The sequence below is a fragment of the Pelodiscus sinensis genome, chromosome 26 (genome assembly GCF_052426305.1).
Source record: "Pelodiscus sinensis isolate ZL-2025 chromosome 26, ASM5242630v1, whole genome shotgun sequence".
NCBI classification, from domain to species: Eukaryota; Metazoa; Chordata; order Testudines; family Trionychidae; genus Pelodiscus; species Pelodiscus sinensis.
The window spans coordinates 14,830,857-14,851,494 of NC_143077.1; the positions used below are offsets into that span (position 1 = coordinate 14,830,857).

The following is a 20,638-nucleotide window of genomic DNA, read 5'->3' on the forward strand; positions in this document are numbered from 1 at the left end:
GACGCAGAGAGGAGCCGGAGGAGGGGCGGGGCCGGGGTGAGGGGGAGGAGGAGTCTCGCTGCAGCTCAAGACAAGGTAAAAAGCTTCCGCCAAACCCCAGGCTGCCTGCAGCCCCTGGCTCAGTGATGGGCATGAAGGAGAAACTGGAGGGCTGGAAAAGGGAACACTTTAAAGGGGGCACCTGGATTTGAACCAGGGACCACTTGATCTGCAGTCAAATGCTCTACCACTGAGCTATACCCCCCCACCCTGAGAAAACCTGCTCACCCAGATGTAAGGCTGTGGAGCTGGGGAACAGCCTGCTGCGTGGCTCTATCTGTAGCACTTTTCTTTGGCTGCCCTCAGCCTCTCCCTTGCTCTGGGTCTTTTCCCCCTTGCTGTATTCACTGGCTCGCTCCTTTTTCCTTCCCTCCACTCGCTCTCTGGCGCCCTTCTTCACAGTCAGTGCCCTAGTGGGGGGGGGGGGGGGGACCACACGGCCCTGCACGGCTCTCCCCGCCCCCCCCCCACCTTTCTGCCAACCGTCTCCCAGCGCCGACCCCCTCCCCATCCGAACTGAAACCGAATTGAGACCAGGTCTGACCGTACCTCGGGCCCCCTCCCTTCACACCTCAGGCGGGGCAGCCGCAGACTAGGACCCCCGGGGCCAGGCGCTCCACATGGATCCGTGTCCCGGCTCCCTGCGGGGCCCACTGGCTGCTACCGGCCCCGCCCGGCCGTGGGGACCGCGCTGAATCGCGGTGGGGGAGCCTCGCTGTTTGGGGGAGGGGGCTGCCCGAGGTCACATGGGGAGGCTGAAGCGTTGCCATAGGAACACGCCAGCGGCTGTGGGGCATGCGCAGTCTATGACGGGAAACTGGCGCCGGTGCCCTCTCGGGATGTCGGAGGTCACGCACGCGCCTTCTGGGCTGGATTTGCTCGGAGTGCGCATGTGTCGTTTCCTGGCCCGCTGTGCCGGGGAGGCGCTGATTGGCCGCGGCGGTGAGTGTTTCCGGGCGGCACCGGAAGGACGCTCCCGCAGGCGGCGAGTGGCGCAGAGCCGGCAGCAGCGCTGTAGCAGCGGCGGTTGAGGCGGGGGGGGTCCGCCCGCGGAACATGGGGCGATAGCAGGGGGGCACCGGTGAGTGCGGGCCCGTCCCTCGGCGGGGGACGAGGCTGCTCGCGGGGTTAAGGGCTCCCCCCGCCCCGCGCCGGGGCAGGAGGCTCAGGGCTGCCCGCGCTCCCGGAGGCAGGGGTAGCGGTTGGGCCGTCACCAGATAGGCCTCTGTAGAAGAGGCAGCGGCGGGGGTGGGCAGGTGGGAGCCGTGGTGCCCCGCGTGTAACCGGAAATGTTTTCAGCCGCTACAGTTACTTACACGCATTTTAACATCCCTAGAGTCAGCCAATCCTGCCACCACACTTCATGTACACGAACCTGCAAGGTACCTCTCCTGGGAGATCCACCACTTCCAAAGAGGTCCTCTGACAAAACAAGGGATGTTCAAACGTCTGAGATTTTTCTAAATTAAAAAGCTGTAAAGAAAACTTTCAGTCTGTCTTTTTACGTGATTAAAGAAGCCAAAACAAATACTTTAAAAGATCCTTTGCAGATTACTTTTAAATTCTGTGTAGAGATTTCTTTGCTAAATATCTTTTCTTCCTGGAATTAGAAGCTGCAAGCACTCTGATGAACGATTCCTCAAGTTGTCTTGTTGCTGTAGATAAGTAATGTTGCATTTAGCGTATTGGTGTGATAATGCTATTTAGTCAGTTGCAGTACCGATTAGTCAGGGACCAATGGCATTAGTACATGCCATGGGGCCTAGTCCTGATGTGAAGGAAGGCTAGTGTTTCAAAAATCTGTACTCAGCTGCTCTCTACTCCAATACCCACTAGCCCTGTATCTAAAAATGAAGATTTGACATAAGTATAAGCTTCTCCCTTGAGGATCCTGAGAATAACTTGCCATTTGAGAAGACAAGAAATATTAGGTTCACGATTGCTGTTTAAAGTAAAGCTTTGTATTCAATGCCCAGAAAATTGCATTTGATCATTTTAATAAGGACAAAAGATGCTTGTGTTGTGGTGAGTACTGTTTGCTGAAATTTGTTTCATTTTGATTTGCATTTGATAAGGTAGGTGACATGCAAAATAGCTGGTGTCATGAGAATGAGAAGTATGTAGAACAGGAGGAGGGAAGTCAAGGTTAACACTGGCTATTTGCTTACAGGGAGCTTTTGGAAAATGGCCTCTCCATTCGCTGGGCCCACAGCAGTTGCTGATGTAATTAAAGAACTAGATACTCAGATAGCTGTAAGTAAATTGCTTGAGCTTGCCATGAATTGGCATGTAGAACTTGAGGTTAAAACCTGTGCATCCACATTTGCTTTGTTTTCTGATGCCTTGATTATACCCAAAGGTTAAAATTAGAAGTGAGAGTAAACATTACTCTGCATTAATATAGTGCTTTTTGCCCAAGGATTTCAAAGCATTTCACGCATCATCTTCTGATGCCTCCATGGTAGGTAAGATTTCCTACTTTGTGGTTTTGTAAACTGAAGTGCACAGGGTTAAGTGACTGGCCCAAGATCATCAGCAAGCTAGTGGCAAAAGTAAGAATAGTACACTGGAGTCCTCTCTTCTGCTTCTTGAGCTATGCTCCAGAAAACAGGACCTCGCTCCAGAGTTGCCAACTAAGAGCTTACAGGGCTCTGTATGACTGAAGAACATCCCAAGGCATGAATGTAGAGACTTTTCATCATTTTCAGATCTGTTCACATTGGGCTAAAATTGCTATCAGAGCTACGTGAAGTTACTTGCATTTATATTTCTTTTTAAAAAGAAAAATGTACGTAATATGTTTGCAGCAGTGCATGAATTTGAGCATTGGAATGAAACACTAAATATCCACTGTCTTAAGCATTCTTGTGTGATTATTTTTCAAGAGTGACTTTTCTGTGTGAATTATTACAAACTAACAAAAAATCAAATGCTGTTATAGGGGAAAATCATGTTTTCTACAAAAAAGTAGAAAATATTATTTCCCTTGGTTTTTATGTAAATGTTCTGTGTGTTTTTTTTTTTTCCTGGTACCTGTAGCTAGTTTTCAGCTTGCATCATTTTTGTCACTGTGAACAAAGAAATTTCCAAAGAGTGCTGTTTTGTAGAAAAGTTTAAGGAAAACTGCAGTAAAGAGTATTTGAGACCCCAAAATCTAATTATGGAAAATAAATTGCTTAAAACAAAAGTCAGAAATACAAAAATTGTCATAACATCCATTTTATGTTCCAAAACAGAAAATGCAGTTGTCTCAATTATGTGGGCAATAAGATTTTTCAGAGTTAATACAGACTGTTATTAAAGTTTCCACTTAAATCATTTCACATCTTAATGTATGTGATTTAAAATAGTGAGATGCATTTTCTATGTAACAACCTACTTTTTGGTTTGAAGTAGTAGCAAAATTTCAGCTACCATTGACAACTCCATTCATTGAACTGAGATAGAATGATGAAAGACTTGTAAAAGCATGTGAAACCTCTTAATTCAAGCAATTTAATAAATATTTGTATATTAGTTCTAATCACTGCAGTTTTCCTTGACCATTTTTGGTGATAATTGAAGAACACAGGTTTGAAGAGAGCAGTGCTAAAGGTTGAACCTCTGTAGGCTGGCACTCTGGTACAACAACATCCATGGTCTAACATGATTTTAGTTAGCCGAATGTCCACTTATGGGTGTGGACAAGTTTCCCACAATTCATACTTTTTTTTTTTTTACAGCCACCAGTCCTGGCTGTCAGTGTTCTATGCTGTTGTTTAGCTCTAATTTACCCCCAGATATCTTCTAAGAGCCCAGTAACCAGTGGAAGTGTTGGTAATGCTGCTAGACAATATTGATCTCCCATGGTTTGGCAAATTCTCTGGTTTGGCACTGGTCAGGTCCAGAGGGTGCTGGACTAGAGAGGTTCAACATGTATTATGGAGTTGTGGGCCACAGATTTGACTACAAGAAAGTCCAAAGTGGTGGGTTAAGGGTAAGTAGTATGCTAGTAGTCTGAGCCTAATTACTAATCTAGGTTGCCAGTTCTAATTCAGTCCAAAAGTAATCAAAGTGTCTAGTGGCCTATGACATGAGTTAGTCCAAGAACCTTATTGCTAATCTGGAAAGAGCAGGCTGTTAGGTATATGAAATTAGTAAATCCAGGCCTTTGCTTGACAGTCTACCAAATTCCATATTGTGCAGCTGAAAACCTGAATTGAAATGAGGAATCAGATATATAAATCAAAGGAATTTGAGGCAGAGGTGGATTTTCTACTGTCCTGTCACTTTTGGAGGCCTGACTTAATGCTGACAAGGTCTATAGGTGAAATTGAATTTCAGGGCTTAGGCCAATCTTCAATATATTCTCATTACAAACTGTCATACTACTGGAAATATCTTGGTTTGGGAATAATTACTGGTGAGACTTGAAATGCCTTGTTGGTGTTGTGTGGCAAATGCTAGAACAGTGCCTTCCTGTTCTGTACCTGGCTGTAGACAGTGCAGCTACATGAGGAATTGTACTCCGCTTTTCCCTCTTCCCAAGATGTCTGAAATGTAAAAATGCAGTCTTTGTATTATTAGGACCTACATACTCCAGTTCTAGACCAGGTCCCGTTGTGCTAGGCACTGTACAAACACAGAACAAAAAGACCGTTCCTAAGCTAGACCTCAGGAGGTGATGTCATTGATCTGCCAGTTAGAAGTAAGTGTGGAGGCCTAACGCTGCCACCAAAGAGGCACAAGTAAGAGAAGAGGGAAAAAACCTTTTTCTTGTCTGTAGGATTCAGTCACTGATGGAATTTTGGTGTCGGACTGGAAAAAGGAATGCAATGTTCTTAGGATGTTATCCGGCTGGCTCAGACTTTATATTCCTCATCAGTTCTCTATTCAGTGAACTCTGTGCAACCGTAATGCCTTCCATTAAAGTTTTGTTTTTAATATGTTTTTTAAATCTTTTCTTTTTTTCACCCTTGTCCTTCCTCCCCTCTATGGTGAGAAATATCAGATTAAGTTGCAAACCTCTCTTGATGCTGCCTTTTAGGGAGTGGGATCCAATTGCTAAATATACATCTTTACCCCACTTTTAACTTTGACATTCCTTTCCTTCTTCAGCTGATTGGTCTTGGTCCTCACAACCCCAAAAAGAAGCAGGACCTTGATAAACTGTATGATTTGAAGACAAAAGCCCAGCAGATTATGAACCAGTTTGGCCCATCTACCTTGATCAACCTATCCAGTTTCTCCTCAATAAAGCCAGAACCAGCCAGCACGCCACCACAAAGCTCCATGGCAAACAGCACCACCGTGGTAAAAATGCCAGGGACTCCTAGTGGAGGGGGACGCCTCAGTCCTGAAAGCAACCAGGTAATATCACTTGTAATCTTGGACTAGCAAGGAGTTGTTCTGACCCTCTCATCGTTTGATGTCTCTCCTTTAAATGGCCTAGAAACATTTTACATTAATTAATCTGATCAGCAGAGTACCCAAAGTTCACTCAACACTACACGGTTATCCAGTTCCTGCCCCTTTTGAGCTTACAATGTGAATTAGTCACAGATGCTACAGATCAGCTGCAGATTGCTTCCAGTCTCCTAGTGATATATATTAGGGAGAGATCAGAAAATCCTATTCAATCTGTGGCTTGTATGAAAAACAAAATATTAATTACAATGAAAATCTGCCTTCTGATGCTATAGGTCATCACAACAAGTGTAGGGTAATGTGCTGGATTCCCTTCCCTGAAATAGGTGTGAACAGGTTTAAACTGACCTTTCGACTAGTCTGATTGCTGGTTCCATCCTTAACCAATTAACCATTTAATCGATAAGCTGGTGCTTATTGGTTAATGGTATCAGTTAAACTTGGCTGGTAGCGAAGCCTCCTCCCCAGTAGCTTGGAGGACAAGCGCTGCAGGTTCTGCTACTGAGCAGGCAGGAGCTGGCAGCCTGGCTCCTGGGGAGGCTTCGAGTCCACAGCGCGTGTAACCACTAAGATTTTTAGCAGATACGTGGTTACCATATTAAATGACTTGTAACCTCCCTACTGTGTATGTAGGTAACTTATACCCCCTAGGACAATGAGGAAGCTGCACCACAAAAAGCTGCTATTTTATGCATATATTGCAACATTTGTTTTCAGTTTTTAACACATGTAAAATGAATGTAATATTTTGATGCCAGTAGGCATCCGTGTTCTGAATAAAGGAAGATCTCTTATTTCAGTCTTCTCCAGCACCTTGCCTTCTCCTGCAGAAATACCCCCACCCCATGCAGTTCCACTCTTGTAGCAGTGCTGGGGTGTCTTTTGCTCAGCTTCTGAAGAACCAGAAAGAGAAGTGGAGATGGAGAGAAGGCCATGCTCCCCTGGAAGGGAGGTGGGATTGGGAAAAGAGGGCTTACCAGCACAATCATGTCTGAACTCTATAGCTTTCCTGGAATCACGGGTTCAGATCCCAGTTGCTTTGAGTTAGCCTGTCATTGTACCCTGGGAAACCAACCGAATGCTCCATAGTTGTGTGTAGATTTTCTGATACTTTTTACACTGAGGCTTTGTGCACATTCAGCTTCTTGGCACTTCTAAAAAGAGAAAGGGTTTGCCTCAATGTCACTGAACTTAATGTGTCGAAACAACGAGAAGTCCTGTGGCACCTTATAGACTAACAGATTTATTGGAGCATAAGCTTTCATGGGCAAAGACCCACTTCGTCAGATGCGTCAAGTTTCTCTTGTAAGATTTTGGGAATGGGTAATACCTTGCCTATATATCCTTCAACTGTCAACCTGCTGCTGGTGCTCAGTAACTAATAAAATCTCCACTCCATCCCTAACATGTTCTATGCTAATTGACTGCTATCCTTTGCCCAGAAGTGTCTGCAATTCAGTGATATTCTGTGTATCTTATTTGAAGCACTTCTGAATGACAGCCATAGAAATGTAAAATACTGTTTTGCCCATAATATAACCCTGCAGTTATTGAACTTTTTGCACATGCAATACACCTTTAAAAGTTCTCATTATGCAGTTGGTTTCTCTTGCCAGCACACTGTTGCTTTATTAAACATTATTTTGGTATGAAAGAGTTAGTAGCAAATGTTGACTCATGAAAAGACAGCCTGTTTTATTATTTTCTCCCATTGGTCATTGCTTTGTTTGCAGCTGCCAAATAGGTTTGAGTTTCTACATATTGCCCACTGCTTATCTGTGCAGTTATTGGGATTATGCTTTGTTAATACAGTGTATAGCCTGGACCTTTGATTACAGTTGTGGGGGGAAGGTTGCTGCTGGCTGTGTATTGCCAGATTGCCAATGCAGTGTGGAAAAGCCTTCCCTTTTTCCCTCAGGTTTTAACCAAGAAGAAGTTGCAGGATCTGGTGAGAGAGGTGGATCCCAATGAGCAGTTGGATGAGGATGTGGAGGAGGTAGGCCATGATTGACAACCTGTGCTAGTAAAATGACAGACATGGAGACCTAATCCAGAGCTGTCATATGCACCTGTAGCCCTTCACTCGATACAGGAGGATTGGTTCATATTATTGTGCTGTTGCATAAGCTCGGATCCGCATCAGACATGGTACTGATGCTCTGTGATCTCTTGCTGGTGACTCTCACAGACGCCTGTGGGGATTTTCTGTGCAGTATGGTCACACTGAGTTCAGCAAGCAGTGGCTTCTGTGGGCTGAATATCATAGTGGTCGCTGCGTTGTTTGTAACAGTCATGGAAAAAGGATATTCATGGGTTTGAGATGCTCATATCTTCATCCCCTCCCCCAGATGCTGTTGCAGATTGCCGATGATTTCATTGAGAGCGTGGTGACAGCAGCATGCCAGCTAGCCCGGCATCGCAAGTCAAACACTCTGGAAGTGAAGGATGTCCAGCTGCATCTCGGTAAAAGATTCATAGGTTGTCAGCATGAGATCTGTATCTCCTCAGTGAGGAGACAGACTGAGGGGTAGAAGTACCTGAAAACGGATAATCCCCATTAGACCCTGGGGTAGTGGATTGAGTACATGTTACACAAGCCAGGACATTGAGGGAAATAGTCTAACCAAAATGTGTGGAAGCAGAGACATAGAGCCTGTGAATGAACTTGAGCCTACCCTGGCTGTCTAAGCACCATTTCTTAATAGATCTGCTGGGCATCCAGTTAAATGTTGTTAGATTTTTCTTCCTCCAAATTCTCCTATTCCTGAGCATTGGCATGTCATTTTGTACCCATTCTGTAACTTGTATCGTGAGGTCTCTAGTGTGGGGCAGTTTATAATAGGTGTATATTTGGTGTTAGCACAGTACAAATAATAAATAACCTTTAAGAGCCCTAGTCACAGGAGTCCAGATTTCCGAGCACCCCTACTTCTCTCTATATATCCACTGCTTTGACCCGGGAGGGATCCTGTGAACAGTTCTTATTGTCCTGGCACGTCAAGGGCTTCCCTGGGTAGAGCATTCTGCAGTGATTCGTGCTTTCTGTTCCAGAGCGCCAGTGGAACATGTGGATCCCAGGGTTTGGTTCTGAAGAAATCCGGCCATACAAAAAAGCCTGCACTACAGAAGCTCACAAACAGGTGAGGAGCCCTTTGTGAATTCAGTAATAGCCAAATGCAGAGGAGTCAATACTAGCAGAGTGCTTGTCCGACTCCCAGCACACACACTGGTGCTGCTCTTGTTCATCTCCACTCTTGCATTCTTTTCCAAGGAAGAATGGAACCCTGATGAGACTGTGGCACTTTTATGTTCCCAGTGCTGCAGCAATCTAAGCCAGGAACGTTCCTGACTTCCAGCAGAGTCTCGCTTCAAATGCCGTTATTGGGAATCACAGTATGAGAGACTGCTAGTTTGTAATGCTGGCTCCATGCACAGCGGAACTTGTGCAGAGCAATTCTTACCTCACCTCTGATGCTCCAAGGGGGAGCCCAAAACGACCCTTTGCCCACAGGCAATTAAGTGGTCACCCGATTCAGGAGCCAAAACACAACACTGGTCATGGTTGTGTTTTTACAGTCAGTTATGCATGGAGCCAGCAAATGTCGATAGCTGGAAAGCTCTCACTCCAGAATAGTTTAAAAATCCATGTTAAGTGAAGGGAATCCCTGTCTGCAGAACCGCAGGAGTACAGGGATGCTGTTTGATATTGCGATTAGGGCTGTAAGTCTTGCTTTTTGTTAAACGCTGCATTAAAATGTGTGATGGCTGGCTCTGTCGGCTATTGGCAGCAGCCCTGCATGTGTACATCAGTGACACAAGTCTTACTGAGCTACTGCAGGCAGCTGCAGGGTCCCTCCCATTGGAAATACAATTACTGCACAACATGACCGCAAGTGACTTGGCATTGTATATGGGACAGCTGAACATTGTTCCCTCATCTACCTTAAATTTCTCATTAGGGTTCCTCTTGAAGAGCACTTGTGCTTGTCCTGGAATTTCAGCTGCTGGTTACTGTACTGTAGTGGTTTCTGTCTTGCTCCTAGTTTGGCAGTTGCTGAGGTTTTTAAGTCAAAGTTCAAAGTTGGGAATAAAAATCTCCTCCCATGAAACACTCCAGCATGGTAATATGACAGCTCCATTCCTGAGGATAAAATGGTGTGTGGGTGCAGACACAGGGCCTTAACATAGATTTTGATTCAGTGCACAGTGCAAGTAAAATATTAAACTGTGCTAGTTGACTGAGTGAAATTCGTATTAAGGTAGAATCACCAAACCAAAATGGCTACTCAAGACAGAATTCCTCCCAAGGAGAGAAGCACAAACTGTGACATTTTCTTTCTTTCTGGCTATGGATCTATTCATGCTAATGTTAAAATAGAAATCATGTTTAAACACAGATCTAGCTAAGTCATGGTAGAACACTGACTACAGACATGTGAAAACCTTAGTAGGCTCTAGACTAAAACACATCTCAGCATGGCTTATGGTGTGGCCCTTCCCACAAGTTAGATAAACCAAGTTACAAATGGATTTAGCTAGAACCCAGCCTAACTGTTGAAATATGGTTCCCAAACTGCTTAAAGGCCAATGTGTGTGTCTGTAGTTCTTGATATATCACCGCTGTTCAGCATATGGTACTGCACAAGCAACCTTTTGTGGGCCCTATTTCTTTAGTCTCGGCCTCATATGGCCACATTCCAGGCTTGATTTGCAAATAATTATTTCACAGATTCAGTTCTCTGTATTTTCATTTTTGTTTCAGAGGATGGCACTGATCCGCAAAACAACCAAGAAATAACCCCTAGGAATAGCAAGGAGAGAATGGTGCATTTTGGGATATCTGCCTCTAAGCTGAAGCTTCCATGATACCATCGATGGGATATTTTTTTTAATGCTTTACAGAGAAGCATATATTTTTTATTAACAGTGCAGCAATATCTATGACTTTGAGGAGATCGGCCAAAAACCATTATATGCTCACCTTCCCCAGCCCCCCAACAGAGTGCATTGTATCTTGAAACAAAGATTTTGTGACCTTTAAAGTGGTTTATTGTATAAGTGATTGTCCAAGGAACAGAGCATTTTGGTCTTGTTTGGGACAGTATTAGAAGCATCTGTAGAGGTTTTTCGTTTTCCTCCTTCCCACCTGCCAGTTCCAGTTCTTTGTAATGTCAATGTTTATATAAATACTTGCATTTTGTTTTACATTAATAAAGAAATTATTAATCTAAAATCAGGGCACAGTCTTGTGCTTCTGCTCTGAATGTGTGTGCAGCATCTCATTTAAAAGTACAGGCATCAGGAGAGAGCTGCTGCTTGTTGTAGAGATGTTTAAAGGACATACCAGGTTTTGGCTCAAAACAAAGGGGAAAATTAAGATTGCTCTTATGCTGGTAATGGGATAGTACAGAGTAGCCAGTTGAAATCTGGCCTAGGTGGGTAGTGATAACAAGTCCTACTGTCTCTTAGCTGTTTGGCCTATGTGAAATAAGCTAATGGTATCTGTCCGGTTCCTAGTGCACAAAGTTTCACATTAAGACCAACTGGAGCCCAAGCTGACAACTGCAGATGAGATGTCAAGGACTTGGTGGGTCATGGAGACCAGACTTCCCTCTCTGTCTCCCTGCAGTTCAGGGATGGTGGGATGGAAGCATGTGCCAAATGAAAATCTGGTCTCCAGGACTGTCAGCTAACATGCTTCACAAGCACATAACTCATTTTCAAACTGTTCAGAAAATAAATTGAAGCGGAAGCCCCAAATTTGCCCCTAGTAACTACAGCTAATCAGGTGGGAAAGATTCTTCAAATTGCAAACATGAAAAGGGTGGGGAGCATTCCTAAGTCTGTACCTACTGGCTGCGTCTATACTAGCAGGATTTTCCGCAAATGCTTTTAATGGAAAAGTTTTTCCGTTAAAAACATTTGCGGAAAAGAACGTCTAGATTGGCACAGACGCTTTTCTGCAAAAAGTGTTTTTGCGGAAAAGCATCCGTGCCAATCTAGACGCGGTTTTGCGCAAGAAAGCCCCGATCGCCATTTTCGCCATCGGGGCTTTTTTGCGCAAAACAGTTTTCAGCTGTCAACACTGGCCCTTTTGCGCAAAAGCATTTCTGGAAAAGGGCTTTTGCCCGAACAGGAATGTCAAAGTATTTGCGCAAGAAGCACTGATTTCGGACAGTAGAACGTCAGTGCTTTTGTGCAAAATCAAGCAGCCAGTGTAGACAGCTGGCAAGTTTTTCCGCAAAAGCAGCTTCTTTTGCAGAAATACTAGCCAGTCTAGACGCAGCCACTGTGTTTTGAGTCATCAGGACTGAAATCGAAAGCTGCCTCCAAAGGCTTTGTAATAAATGCATAGCCCTAAAATAGGTCATCAGCTTTCCAAACTAAAGGCTGCACCACAGATACAGTCCAGACTCTCATCTGGTGTGTCCATTGGCCAAAAACAATATTCAAATGTAAACTTGAACAAGACACATTTATTGCAGTGAGAGAGGGTTTAAAGGAGTCCTACAGAGATTGGTTAACCTGGGCGGGAAAGGGCAGGTTTGACAGTGCTAGTGACTGACCACGTAGGTAGTGTCTAGATGTTCCAAATTGCCATGCTGAGACCTGACATGGTCCTTCCAAAATGGGGATTCACACCTGTAAGTTTGAAGGTTGTCCGTTCTCTGTGCCTAGCTAGTAACTGCTCTTTTAGGGGCCAGTTGTAGTGATTGTTTATGATGTGGTTTAGATCAGTGGCTCCCAAACTTTACTGGTGCATGGACCACTCTCTTTAAAAAAAATTAAGTGAATGGATGGTATATCAAGTTTGGATACCACTGGTAGTACCCATACCACAGTCTAGTCTGGAACTAGATGGAGACCTGCTCAATTCATTTCTTCTAGTCACCTACAAAGCCAACAGATCCTAGTTTTTTTTAAAAAGCTACCGGCATGGTCTTTATTTTAATCAGTAATGGGCTTTTCAGCATCCTACCTAGTCACAAGAATCCAGCCCAGGGGGAATAGCTGGTCCTGTGGCCGTGGAACCAGATTACTAAATCTGAGGACTGAGGGTCGAGTTGCTTTACCCAGATAGTGACTGTTTTCATATTCAAAACTTGCAACCTTGTCCTTTTCTGCAAAGTCCAGTCACTTAAGTCCAGTGACGGGAGGGAAGTGGTGGCTGGATGATTTGGGTAGGACAGGCCTGCAGCAGAAAGCCACATAATGTTAACTTGAAGGTTTTAAAATGAGATGCTGCATTGAGAATGGGAGAAGCTGGGGGTACTTCAGGTGCTGTTGCTGGCTCTGTAGACTCCACGCTGAGCATCAATGCTGGGAAGTGCTTCACAACCAGGATGGCGAGAGGAATGGAGATTTATACCCTCTGAATCTGCAGGTCTCTCCTGAGTCTAGGGTTGCACTTTATTGCCACTCAGGGGACATTTGCCATTTTCATTGGCATATTTTGCATTAAATTGTTAGAATAATAAAGACAACCAGAAATATTAATAAAATATATTTAACTTTGCACCTAAGTATCAATTTGTCTTTCCCAGTGTGTAGACCACTGGATTGCTATTTGGGATTGCCTTCAAGCACCGAGAGAGCAGTGTAACGCTGTAGCTTTTGAACTTGAGCGGATAGAAATATCCGTTCCAGTTCTGCTTGTTGCTTTCCCTGAGAGAGATTAATGAGCACAACGAACTTGTTAGAACTGGCTCTTGAGACAGTCATTCCATAGAGTACTGCCTGGCAGCCAAGTCTCCTGTGGCAAGGTAGATGGTGATAGCTCATTCTGGCTGCTTAGTTTGCAATATCTGGCTAGCATGAGCACTTCTTCTGCTTCTCTTGTTTTTCCAGGTTCTGTACTTTGGGCTGCTCTGTGGGCGGCAGTTTGCTTTTCACTCCATCCCAATCATTGCTTGGACTCAGCACCCCAGCCTTCATAGCTTCATAGATTTCCAAGGTCAGCAGCCGGAAGGCATCTTCCACATTGCTGTTGCTCTTAGCAGATGTTTCTATGTATTTTGCCCCCAGAGAGGAAGCCAGCTTCTCAGCCTCCTTTCGCTCAACTTGGCGCTGTGCTGCCAGGTCGCTCTTATGCCCAACCAGCACAAAGACCATATGGAAAGGTTTCACTGTATCTGTCACCTCGTGATGCCACTCCCTGATGCTCTCAAAGGATGCTCGGTTGCTCAGGTCAAACATCAGCACTGCCCCAGCGGAGTTGCGGTAATAGGAGCGTGTCACTGACCTAGGACATGAGAACAGCACAACATGAGACTGCATTCTCTATTGCTATATATTCCCAAGGAGATCTTTATAGTACAGAAGCAAAATACAGGACTATGTAGCACTTTAAAGACTAACAAGATGGTTTTAAACCATCTTGTTAGTCTTTAAAGTGCTACACAGTCCTGTATTTTGCTTCAGCTACACCAGACTAACATGGCTACATTTCTATCACTTTATAGTACAGAGGCAGTGCAGGGTGCCTGGTGGAACTGTTTTGGGGGGTGGTTTGGCTGCAGAAAATGTCTGCTTTTTGGTGGAATATTGAAAACCAAAGCTTTAATGCAGAATGGCAGTATACTGCCTCATGGGAGTTGTACTTCAGGTGCTCTGCTTCCTACTGTCCTGGATGACTACATTTCCCATGCTGCACCATTTTCTCCTTTGTTGGTGGTCAGTGATTTATCCCATAGGAATCCCTTGTCATGGTGCATCATGGGAGATGTAGTCTGTCTAGAAATGAGCCAGGACATACAAAGCCCCTGAGCTACACTGCCTGTGAGATGGTTTGGTGCCATTTTGAATGCAAATATTTTGGGTTTGAGACTTTTTTTTTTTTTTTTACTATAGTGAGGAAAGCAGCTCTTTCTCGTGTCCAAACAAAACAAACCCCACAAAACAAAATGCTGCATCCTATGGAGAACTCAAATTGTTTCATCAAAATGGTTTTGCTGGAAATGTTTTGTAGCTAGCCCGAATGCCGCACTAGAACAGCTGTCTGTTGTACAAGTTGTATTGGATTCGTGACACAGCTAAGACTCATCTGTGCCAGTTGCTTGACTTGTGGCCACAGTGCGTCTTTTCTTTCCCCTCATTTAGCCTGGTTTATGCTCCTGCCATGCTGCCTACATATCAGTACACATTAGGAAAATCCAGGCAGCTATGCCATAGGACCCTGGCAGAGGGTAGAGCACCAGGAGGATATACCCACAAGTATCAAATAGAGAAGTGGATGCTGGAATACTCTGCTGCCTTGAGAGAGCTGGCTGAGCTGGTTATGCAGATGTGATTAGTGTCGGGTCTCTATTCCAAACCACTCTCCCGCACTCGCTGTGCTAGCTCACGCTGCTGGTGGCAGAGAATTAGCCATGCTGGGTGTGAACAGAGCATGTTTACAGCCAGTCTGGGTTCTGACGAGAGCAGCTCTTTTAGAAACTCTGCTGCTGCTACCTCACTACCGGTGCGGCCCCACCTGCAGTGGCAACAGCACAGGCATTACTCTTGTGTTGTCTGTGTGTGCTCCAGCACAGTGGTATTAAACAGCTGAGCCCCATTTGTGCTAATAATCACACCCGTGGGAAAGTCCTGGAAACCTGTCTGTGTCACTAACTGGTTACAAACTGGCCAAATCTCCAGTATAAATGAGGCTTCAGAAGCCTCTTTGCTCCCACGACCCCTGCTTTAGTGGTGCACAGCCTGCTCCTTTCAATGGGGTAGATGGATGGTTAATAATTATCCTCTTTGCTCAGGAAGCAGAACACTCTGCACCTAGTATCCTGGGCTGTGTCTACACTGGCGCGATCTTGCGCAAAAGCAGCCGCTCTTGCGCAAAACCTTGCTGCCTGGCTACGCTGGCCGCGTGTTCTTGCGCAAGTAAACTGACGTTCTAATGTATGAAATCAGGGCTTCTTGCACCAGAACTCTGATGCTCCCGCTCAGGAATAAGCCCTTTTGCGCAACTGTTCTTGTGCAAGAGGCCAGTGTAGACAGGCAACATGAATTTCTTGTGCAAGAAAGTCCTATGGTTAAAATGGCCATCAGAGCTTTCTTGTGCAAGAGAGCGTCTACACTGGCATGGATGCTCTTGCGCAAAAGCACATGCCAGTATAGACACTCTCTTGTGCAACTACTTTAACGCAAGATCTCTGATGGAGCCCTGGGGTGCTGGACTTAAGAGTCATGAGTGTGGACTGGACAGCTAGAGGCTGGGGGCTGGACTTGATGAGATCTCTTCCAGTTCTATGATTCTATGATTCTAGCTGGCCTCAGTCCAGTCCCCAGGAATTTCACCTGCACTGCCGTGGATCTGTGGCGCTATACTTAGAATGCTGCACGGACACAAAATTTGTTATCTGCATCCAAAAATGAGCCGCAGATATCCATATCTGGGGATATAAAGCAGATATCCATATCTGGGGATATAAAGCGCATATCCACAAATTTGCTGGGTTCTAGATACAAAATTTGTATCTGCATCCACAAAGGTGAGCTCTAATTGAGATTATTCCCTGAGCCTCCAGAAATCTACCCATGACGTTGTGTGTAGAGACTTACTCCAGACTAAGAGTGTCCACACACCAAAATGAGCTGCGGATATCTGCATCCATATCCACGGAAGTGGGTCCCCACAGATATAAAGCAGAAATCTGCACATTTGCAGGGCTCTAGTTATACCGGTATGAAGTAGGGATGTTAAAATGAGTGTACTGCCAGTCAGCAGCTGCCCAAGATAAGCGCCATCCAGCCAAACCCTGCATCCCTCTCCTCCTCCCACAGCCCAGCCACCCCCCACCCCAGGCCTGAGCCTCCTCCAGCACCAAACTCCCTCACACAGCTTGCACGCCACAACCCTTTCTGCACCCCCAGTTCAGCCCAGCGCCACCTCCAGCACCCCAGCCCCAACTTGTGAAAGAGAGTGAGTGTGGGGGAGGGGGAGGGAGGGAAGGAATGAGTGGGGGGGGAGGACCGCAGGGACAGGGCAAGGCAAGGGTGTTTGGCTTGGTGTGAGCAGACAGTTGGTGGCCCTAGTATGTATCACACGTGGCCCCTGGCCTGGCAGGCTCAGCCACGGGGCCGCAATGCCCCTCTCAGGCCCAACAATCCCTCCCCGCCTCCCTGAGGAGCAGGGTGAAGCCGGCTCCCGCTAAAGCCACTGGCGGGGCACAGGAGGGCTCAGATAGTGATATTCAGAGGGGAAGAGTCGCACCCCAGCACGGAGCCCTCAAGTCCTGCTCTGGGGCAGGTGGGCTGAGTAGGGGCCCACAGCATGGCTGGCTGGAGCGACTCCGCCTGACAGGGCCCCAGCCTGGCAGAGAAGACTCGTTGTGTATCGACGGTTCTCAGAACTAGTCTTGTGATACACAGGACATGCTGGAGCCCTGCGCCCTCCCACGCCGCACCTCTGCTCTGGGCAACGGAGCCGTGTTGGCTGGGCAAGGTGGCGAGTCTCCCCGACTGTGCCCTAGCAGGGCAGGACACATGCACTGAGACCCTGGGAGGAGGAGAGCCCCTGAAGAGAGGCCTTTAAACCCCCCAGCATGCACTAAAGAGCCCTGTGATCCCTGAGTACAGCCCCGGTTAAATGAGCTGGGAGCTGGGGCCCTGTCTGGTTCCCTGCTGATGAAACCACCCTCCTGCCTGGCACCAGCTGTGTTCTTTGCGGGCTGAGTGGCCATGGGGTGCCAGGCATCTGGTTTTCTACCGGGCAGTCCGGTATTTGCACCGTCTGTCCGGTAGAAACATTCAGACAATAGCGGACACGTGCAATGTCCGGTATTTTGTGAATTTCTGGCTGGGCGCCGGAGAGAAGCCTGGCGGGGGTGGAGGGGTGACTGGGAGCCGGAGCGTGATTGGCTTTGGGAGCCCTGCGGTCGCGTGGAAAAGCCGGGTGAGGTGGGACAGGGCGGGCGCCGGGACTCCCCCGCCAGGTCTGCTTCCCGCCCCTCTTCCTCTGTTTCCCCACCACCCCCTGGCCCGGATTTTGCATGGGACCGGAGGCTCCGCTGGTCCCATGTTGCTCCCCCGCCCCCGCCAGGCTTCCCTCCGGCGCCCAGCCGGAAATTCACAAAATACCGGACATTGCACGTGTCCGGTATTGTCTGAATGTTTCTACCGGACAGATGGCGCCAATCGCGGCCCCGCCTCCCAGCTGGGAGCCTCTGGTTGGGAGCAGAAGCCGGGCGGGGGGAGCGGCTCCCAGCCCCGCCCCCGCCCGTGCCCCCGCCCGGCTTCTGCTGGCAAGTAAAGGGAGCGCCTGCTGGGGGTGTGGCCAGAAGGACTCCGGCTGTGGCCAGTGGCTGCACCCCTCCGTCCCCCCACCAGCTCTGCTTCCTGCCCCTCTTCTTCTGTCCTCCCCATCCTCCCCTCCAGCCCCACGGCCCCCAATCCCCCCCCACCTCTGCTTCCGGCCCCCTCTTCCTGCCAGCCAGCCCCGTGGCCCTCAGCTCCCCACCCCCCCGCCCTGCCAGCTCTGTTTCCCGCCCCCCTCCTGGCCAGCCCCGCCCCCCTCCTGGCCGTCTCCCGTTCGTTTTTTAAATGGGGTCTACCTGGCAACCCTAGCTGAATCTGAGAGATTCTCTAGGGTCCCTCCAAGTTGGGCTAGGATGCAAGAGGCGCATCGGCAGAGGGCAGCAGGGGCGAAGTTAACCGAGCCGTGGCCCGTGCTTTTTCTACTCTGAGGCCTTTGGTCTTCGGGCCTGTTCCCCAGCATGATTCACTCAAGAAAATATCAGCCTGTGCGGTAGCTCGGCATTTCCTGCATCTGTATTAATCCCCATTGCAGCTTTAACGCTCCCTTTGCTGGCTCTGGCTCGGTCCTGCCCACGCCTCTCTAACCCTCCCCGGCAGGGGTGAAAGGAACTTCAACTTCTTCCAGGCCCTGCCCTATTGCACACTGGGCCCCTGCCCGCTCTTCAAAAAGCCCCCTGCTGCCCCCCCCCCCCCCCCAATCCCTTCACCTCTGCTCCCGGCAAACCCACCTGAATCGCTCCTGCCCAGCCGTGTCCCAGAATTGCAGCTTGATCCGGAGCCCGGGCTCAAGCTCCACAAACTGGACGTAGAAATCCACCCCCACGGTCTGGTTGATGGAGTCGAGGAAGGCGCCCTCGGTGTAGCGCTTCAGCAGGGACGACTTCCCCACCGTGGAGTCCCCCAGCATGATGATGCGGAACTGGTAGTGCCAGAGCGAATCCATGGGGAGTAGCACAGCGGGTCAGCGCTGCCTGGAAGCCGCACGGAGCCTGGAGAGAGGGGAGCGAAATCCTGCGGCGCGGCTGGTTGGGACTTGCTGGAAGTGGAGCGAGATTGCTTGAGCTGGTGCCGGAAGGCTGGGAGCTGCACTAGCTCATGTCCAGGCAGGCAGCTGCCACCCCTCCCGCTGGGCGCAGGGTGTTTATAGACAGGGAAGGCAGAGAGCACATGCTGCTCCGACACTCGCCGTCAGGCCTGTCTCTCCCCCGCCTGGTTCAGAGACACTGGGCCCAGTGTCAGAGGAGAGGAAGGAGCAAAACAGATGCAAAGCGCGGGGAAGAGGAAGCCGGTTGGAGTGAGATTAGATTACCTGGGGGGCCTTGCTGCGAGGGAGGCCTGGGCGCCAGGTGACTCTGGGTTCTGCTCTAGGACCTGCCACTCTCTGTCTCTGGGCCGCGGGTTCCCCACCCATGTACAACAAGAGTACTGGCCTCACTGGGGAGCTCTCCCAGAACACTCCCCCCCTGAATGACAAATGCCATGTGTGGACAAGAGGGGGCAAACGGGGCAGCTTGTCCCGGATTTCTCATCCGGGAGAGCAGATTTGTAACATGGTGCCCGGGGCCTCAGCCACGGCCCAGCAGCAGGTGTTCAGTTTCACTGTGCTCCTGTGCCCCACGGCCCACCCCACTCCCTCCAATTGGCCCCAACCTCCGGCATGATCAAGTGGTGGCCAGGCCAAACGAGCCAAGCTGTATCATGACACTCAGCATAGGGAGCTGGGCCTGGCCCTATGGGAGAGGTGCTGTTGGACTCCCCATCTAACCATCACCCTGGCACTCAGGAGAAGAGGGGGAACCTCCAATTCAGATTATGTCCTGGACCTCCAGAAATCTACACACATCCTTGTGTGTAGACACTCTTATTCCAGAAGGAGCATTCACGCTCACAGGTTTAATCAGGAATAGTTAAATCTATTTTAAATCCACACCCTACTTTATTACAGATTGTGAACAAGCCCTCAGTCAGTCCAGAGTTGAGCTCTTTGGCTGCAAAGCACTAGAGACAGGCTACATTTTAGCATGCTGGTATAGAGAATATTTAAAAGAGTTTCTCATTCCCTTGATAACTGTCCTGCTGCAGCCACTGTGGGCATGAGCCAAGCACCTGGGGGTAAGCAGAGACCTGTTGTCAGTACCACTGGTTTCCCTTGGGAGAATGTTTATGCAACAAGACACCAACTTAAAAAACAGCAAATAGTCCTGCAGCACCTTAGAGACTAACGAAAAATGTAGATGGTATGATGAGCTTTCGTGGGCACAGCCCACTTCTTCAGAGGGATGGAGCAAGGGGTCCGAGGTACAAATAAATAGCAGAAAAAAAACGGAGAAAAAAATCTTGTCAATTAGAGTGCCTGTGCTATATCAGGCTAATAGGGTGGGCTGTAAGTGCCCGAAACTTAGTGTTGATGTCATTTGGGTGTTGAATAGAATGGCCCATCCAGTTCAAGACACCCAAATGTCATCAACACTAAGTATTGGGCACTCACAGCCCACTCTATTAGCCTTATTTAGCACAGACACTCTCACTGACAAGATTTTTCCCCTCTTTTCCTCCCCATCTTCCCTCTTTTTCTGCTACTTATTTGTAACTCTGGACTCCTTGCGCCATTCCAATGAAGAAGTGGGTTGTGCCCATGCAAGCTCATGATACCATCTAGCTGTTTTGTTAGTCTCTAAGGCCTGCAGGACTCTCCATTGCTTTTTTCAGTTTTTTCAGTGACATATTAACACAGCCCGCACCCCCCGAGACTTGTAAGACACACCATGGTATGTGTTGTGTTGTGTTCACGCCTATGCACCCGAATGCCACAGGTCGTATGCATTAACACACGCCGTGCCTCGTGCCCGGGCGGCTGATTGGGCCTGCAAAATACTTGTAGTTGAATCAGCTCCAGCTTCTCTCCAATCTGAGCCCAAGTTCACCCCACAGATTTGAAAGCAGC

General features: G+C 48.0%; 2 protein-coding genes and 1 non-coding gene across 5 annotated transcripts; 1 reads left to right on the forward strand and 2 right to left on the reverse strand.

Moving 5' to 3' along the window:
* The first annotated feature begins 52 nt into the window (after nt 1-52).
* Nucleotides 53-10,681, forward strand: TAF12 (TATA-box binding protein associated factor 12). Of its 3 annotated transcripts, XM_075908961.2 has the most exons (7): nt 994-1,120; nt 2,210-2,292; nt 5,137-5,388; nt 7,364-7,441; nt 7,794-7,908; nt 8,497-8,585; nt 10,208-10,681. In XM_075908961.2, exons 2-7 carry the CDS (start codon nt 2,224-2,226, stop codon nt 10,241-10,243), a joined length of 639 nt encoding a protein of 212 aa, XP_075765076.1. In that variant the 5' UTR covers nt 994-1,120; nt 2,210-2,223; the 3' UTR covers nt 10,244-10,681. The 3 variants fall into 3 exon arrangements, with proteins under 3 accessions (XP_014431985.1, XP_075765078.1, XP_075765076.1); XM_014576499.4 differs by lacking the exons at nt 994-1,120; nt 2,210-2,292 and adding an exon at nt 53-75; XM_075908963.1 differs by lacking the exon at nt 2,210-2,292 and having other exon boundaries at nt 981-1,120.
* Nucleotides 173-244, reverse strand: TRNAC-GCA (transfer RNA cysteine (anticodon GCA)). The gene has a single exon. It is a non-coding gene; the product is annotated as a tRNA-Cys (tRNA).
* A 2,280-nt stretch (nt 10,682-12,961) lies between the features above and the next one.
* Nucleotides 12,962-18,904, reverse strand: LOC102456424 (ras-related protein Rab-39B-like). The gene is made up of 2 exons (XM_006111977.5): nt 18,423-18,904; nt 12,962-13,687 (listed from the first exon to the last, which is right to left on the reverse strand). The coding sequence occupies exons 1-2, from the start codon at nt 18,635-18,637 to the stop codon at nt 13,255-13,257; spliced, it is 648 nt and encodes a 215-aa protein (XP_006112039.2). The 5' UTR covers nt 18,638-18,904; the 3' UTR covers nt 12,962-13,254.
* Between the last annotated feature and the right edge of the window lie 1,734 nt (nt 18,905-20,638).

Bases quoted from the DNA above. Each gene is read 5' to 3' on its own strand.
- TAF12 (XM_075908961.2), top strand. From the start codon at position 2,224: ATGGCCTCTCCATTCGCTGGGCCCACAGCAGTTGCTGATGTAATTAAA. The intron at 2,293-5,136 runs GTAAGTAAATTG...TTCCTTCTTCAG, and splicing joins AACTAGATACTCAGATAGCT to CTGATTGGTCTTGGTCCTCA. The intron at 7,442-7,793 runs GTAGGCCATGAT...CCCCTCCCCCAG, and splicing joins TGGATGAGGATGTGGAGGAG to ATGCTGTTGCAGATTGCCGA.
- LOC102456424 (XM_006111977.5), bottom strand. From the start codon at position 18,637: ATGGATTCGCTCTGGCACTACCAGTTCCGCATCATCATGCTGGGGGAC. The intron at 13,688-18,422 runs GTGGGTTTGCCG...CTCATGTCCTAG, and splicing joins GCTGGGCAGGAGCGATTCAG to GTCAGTGACACGCTCCTATT.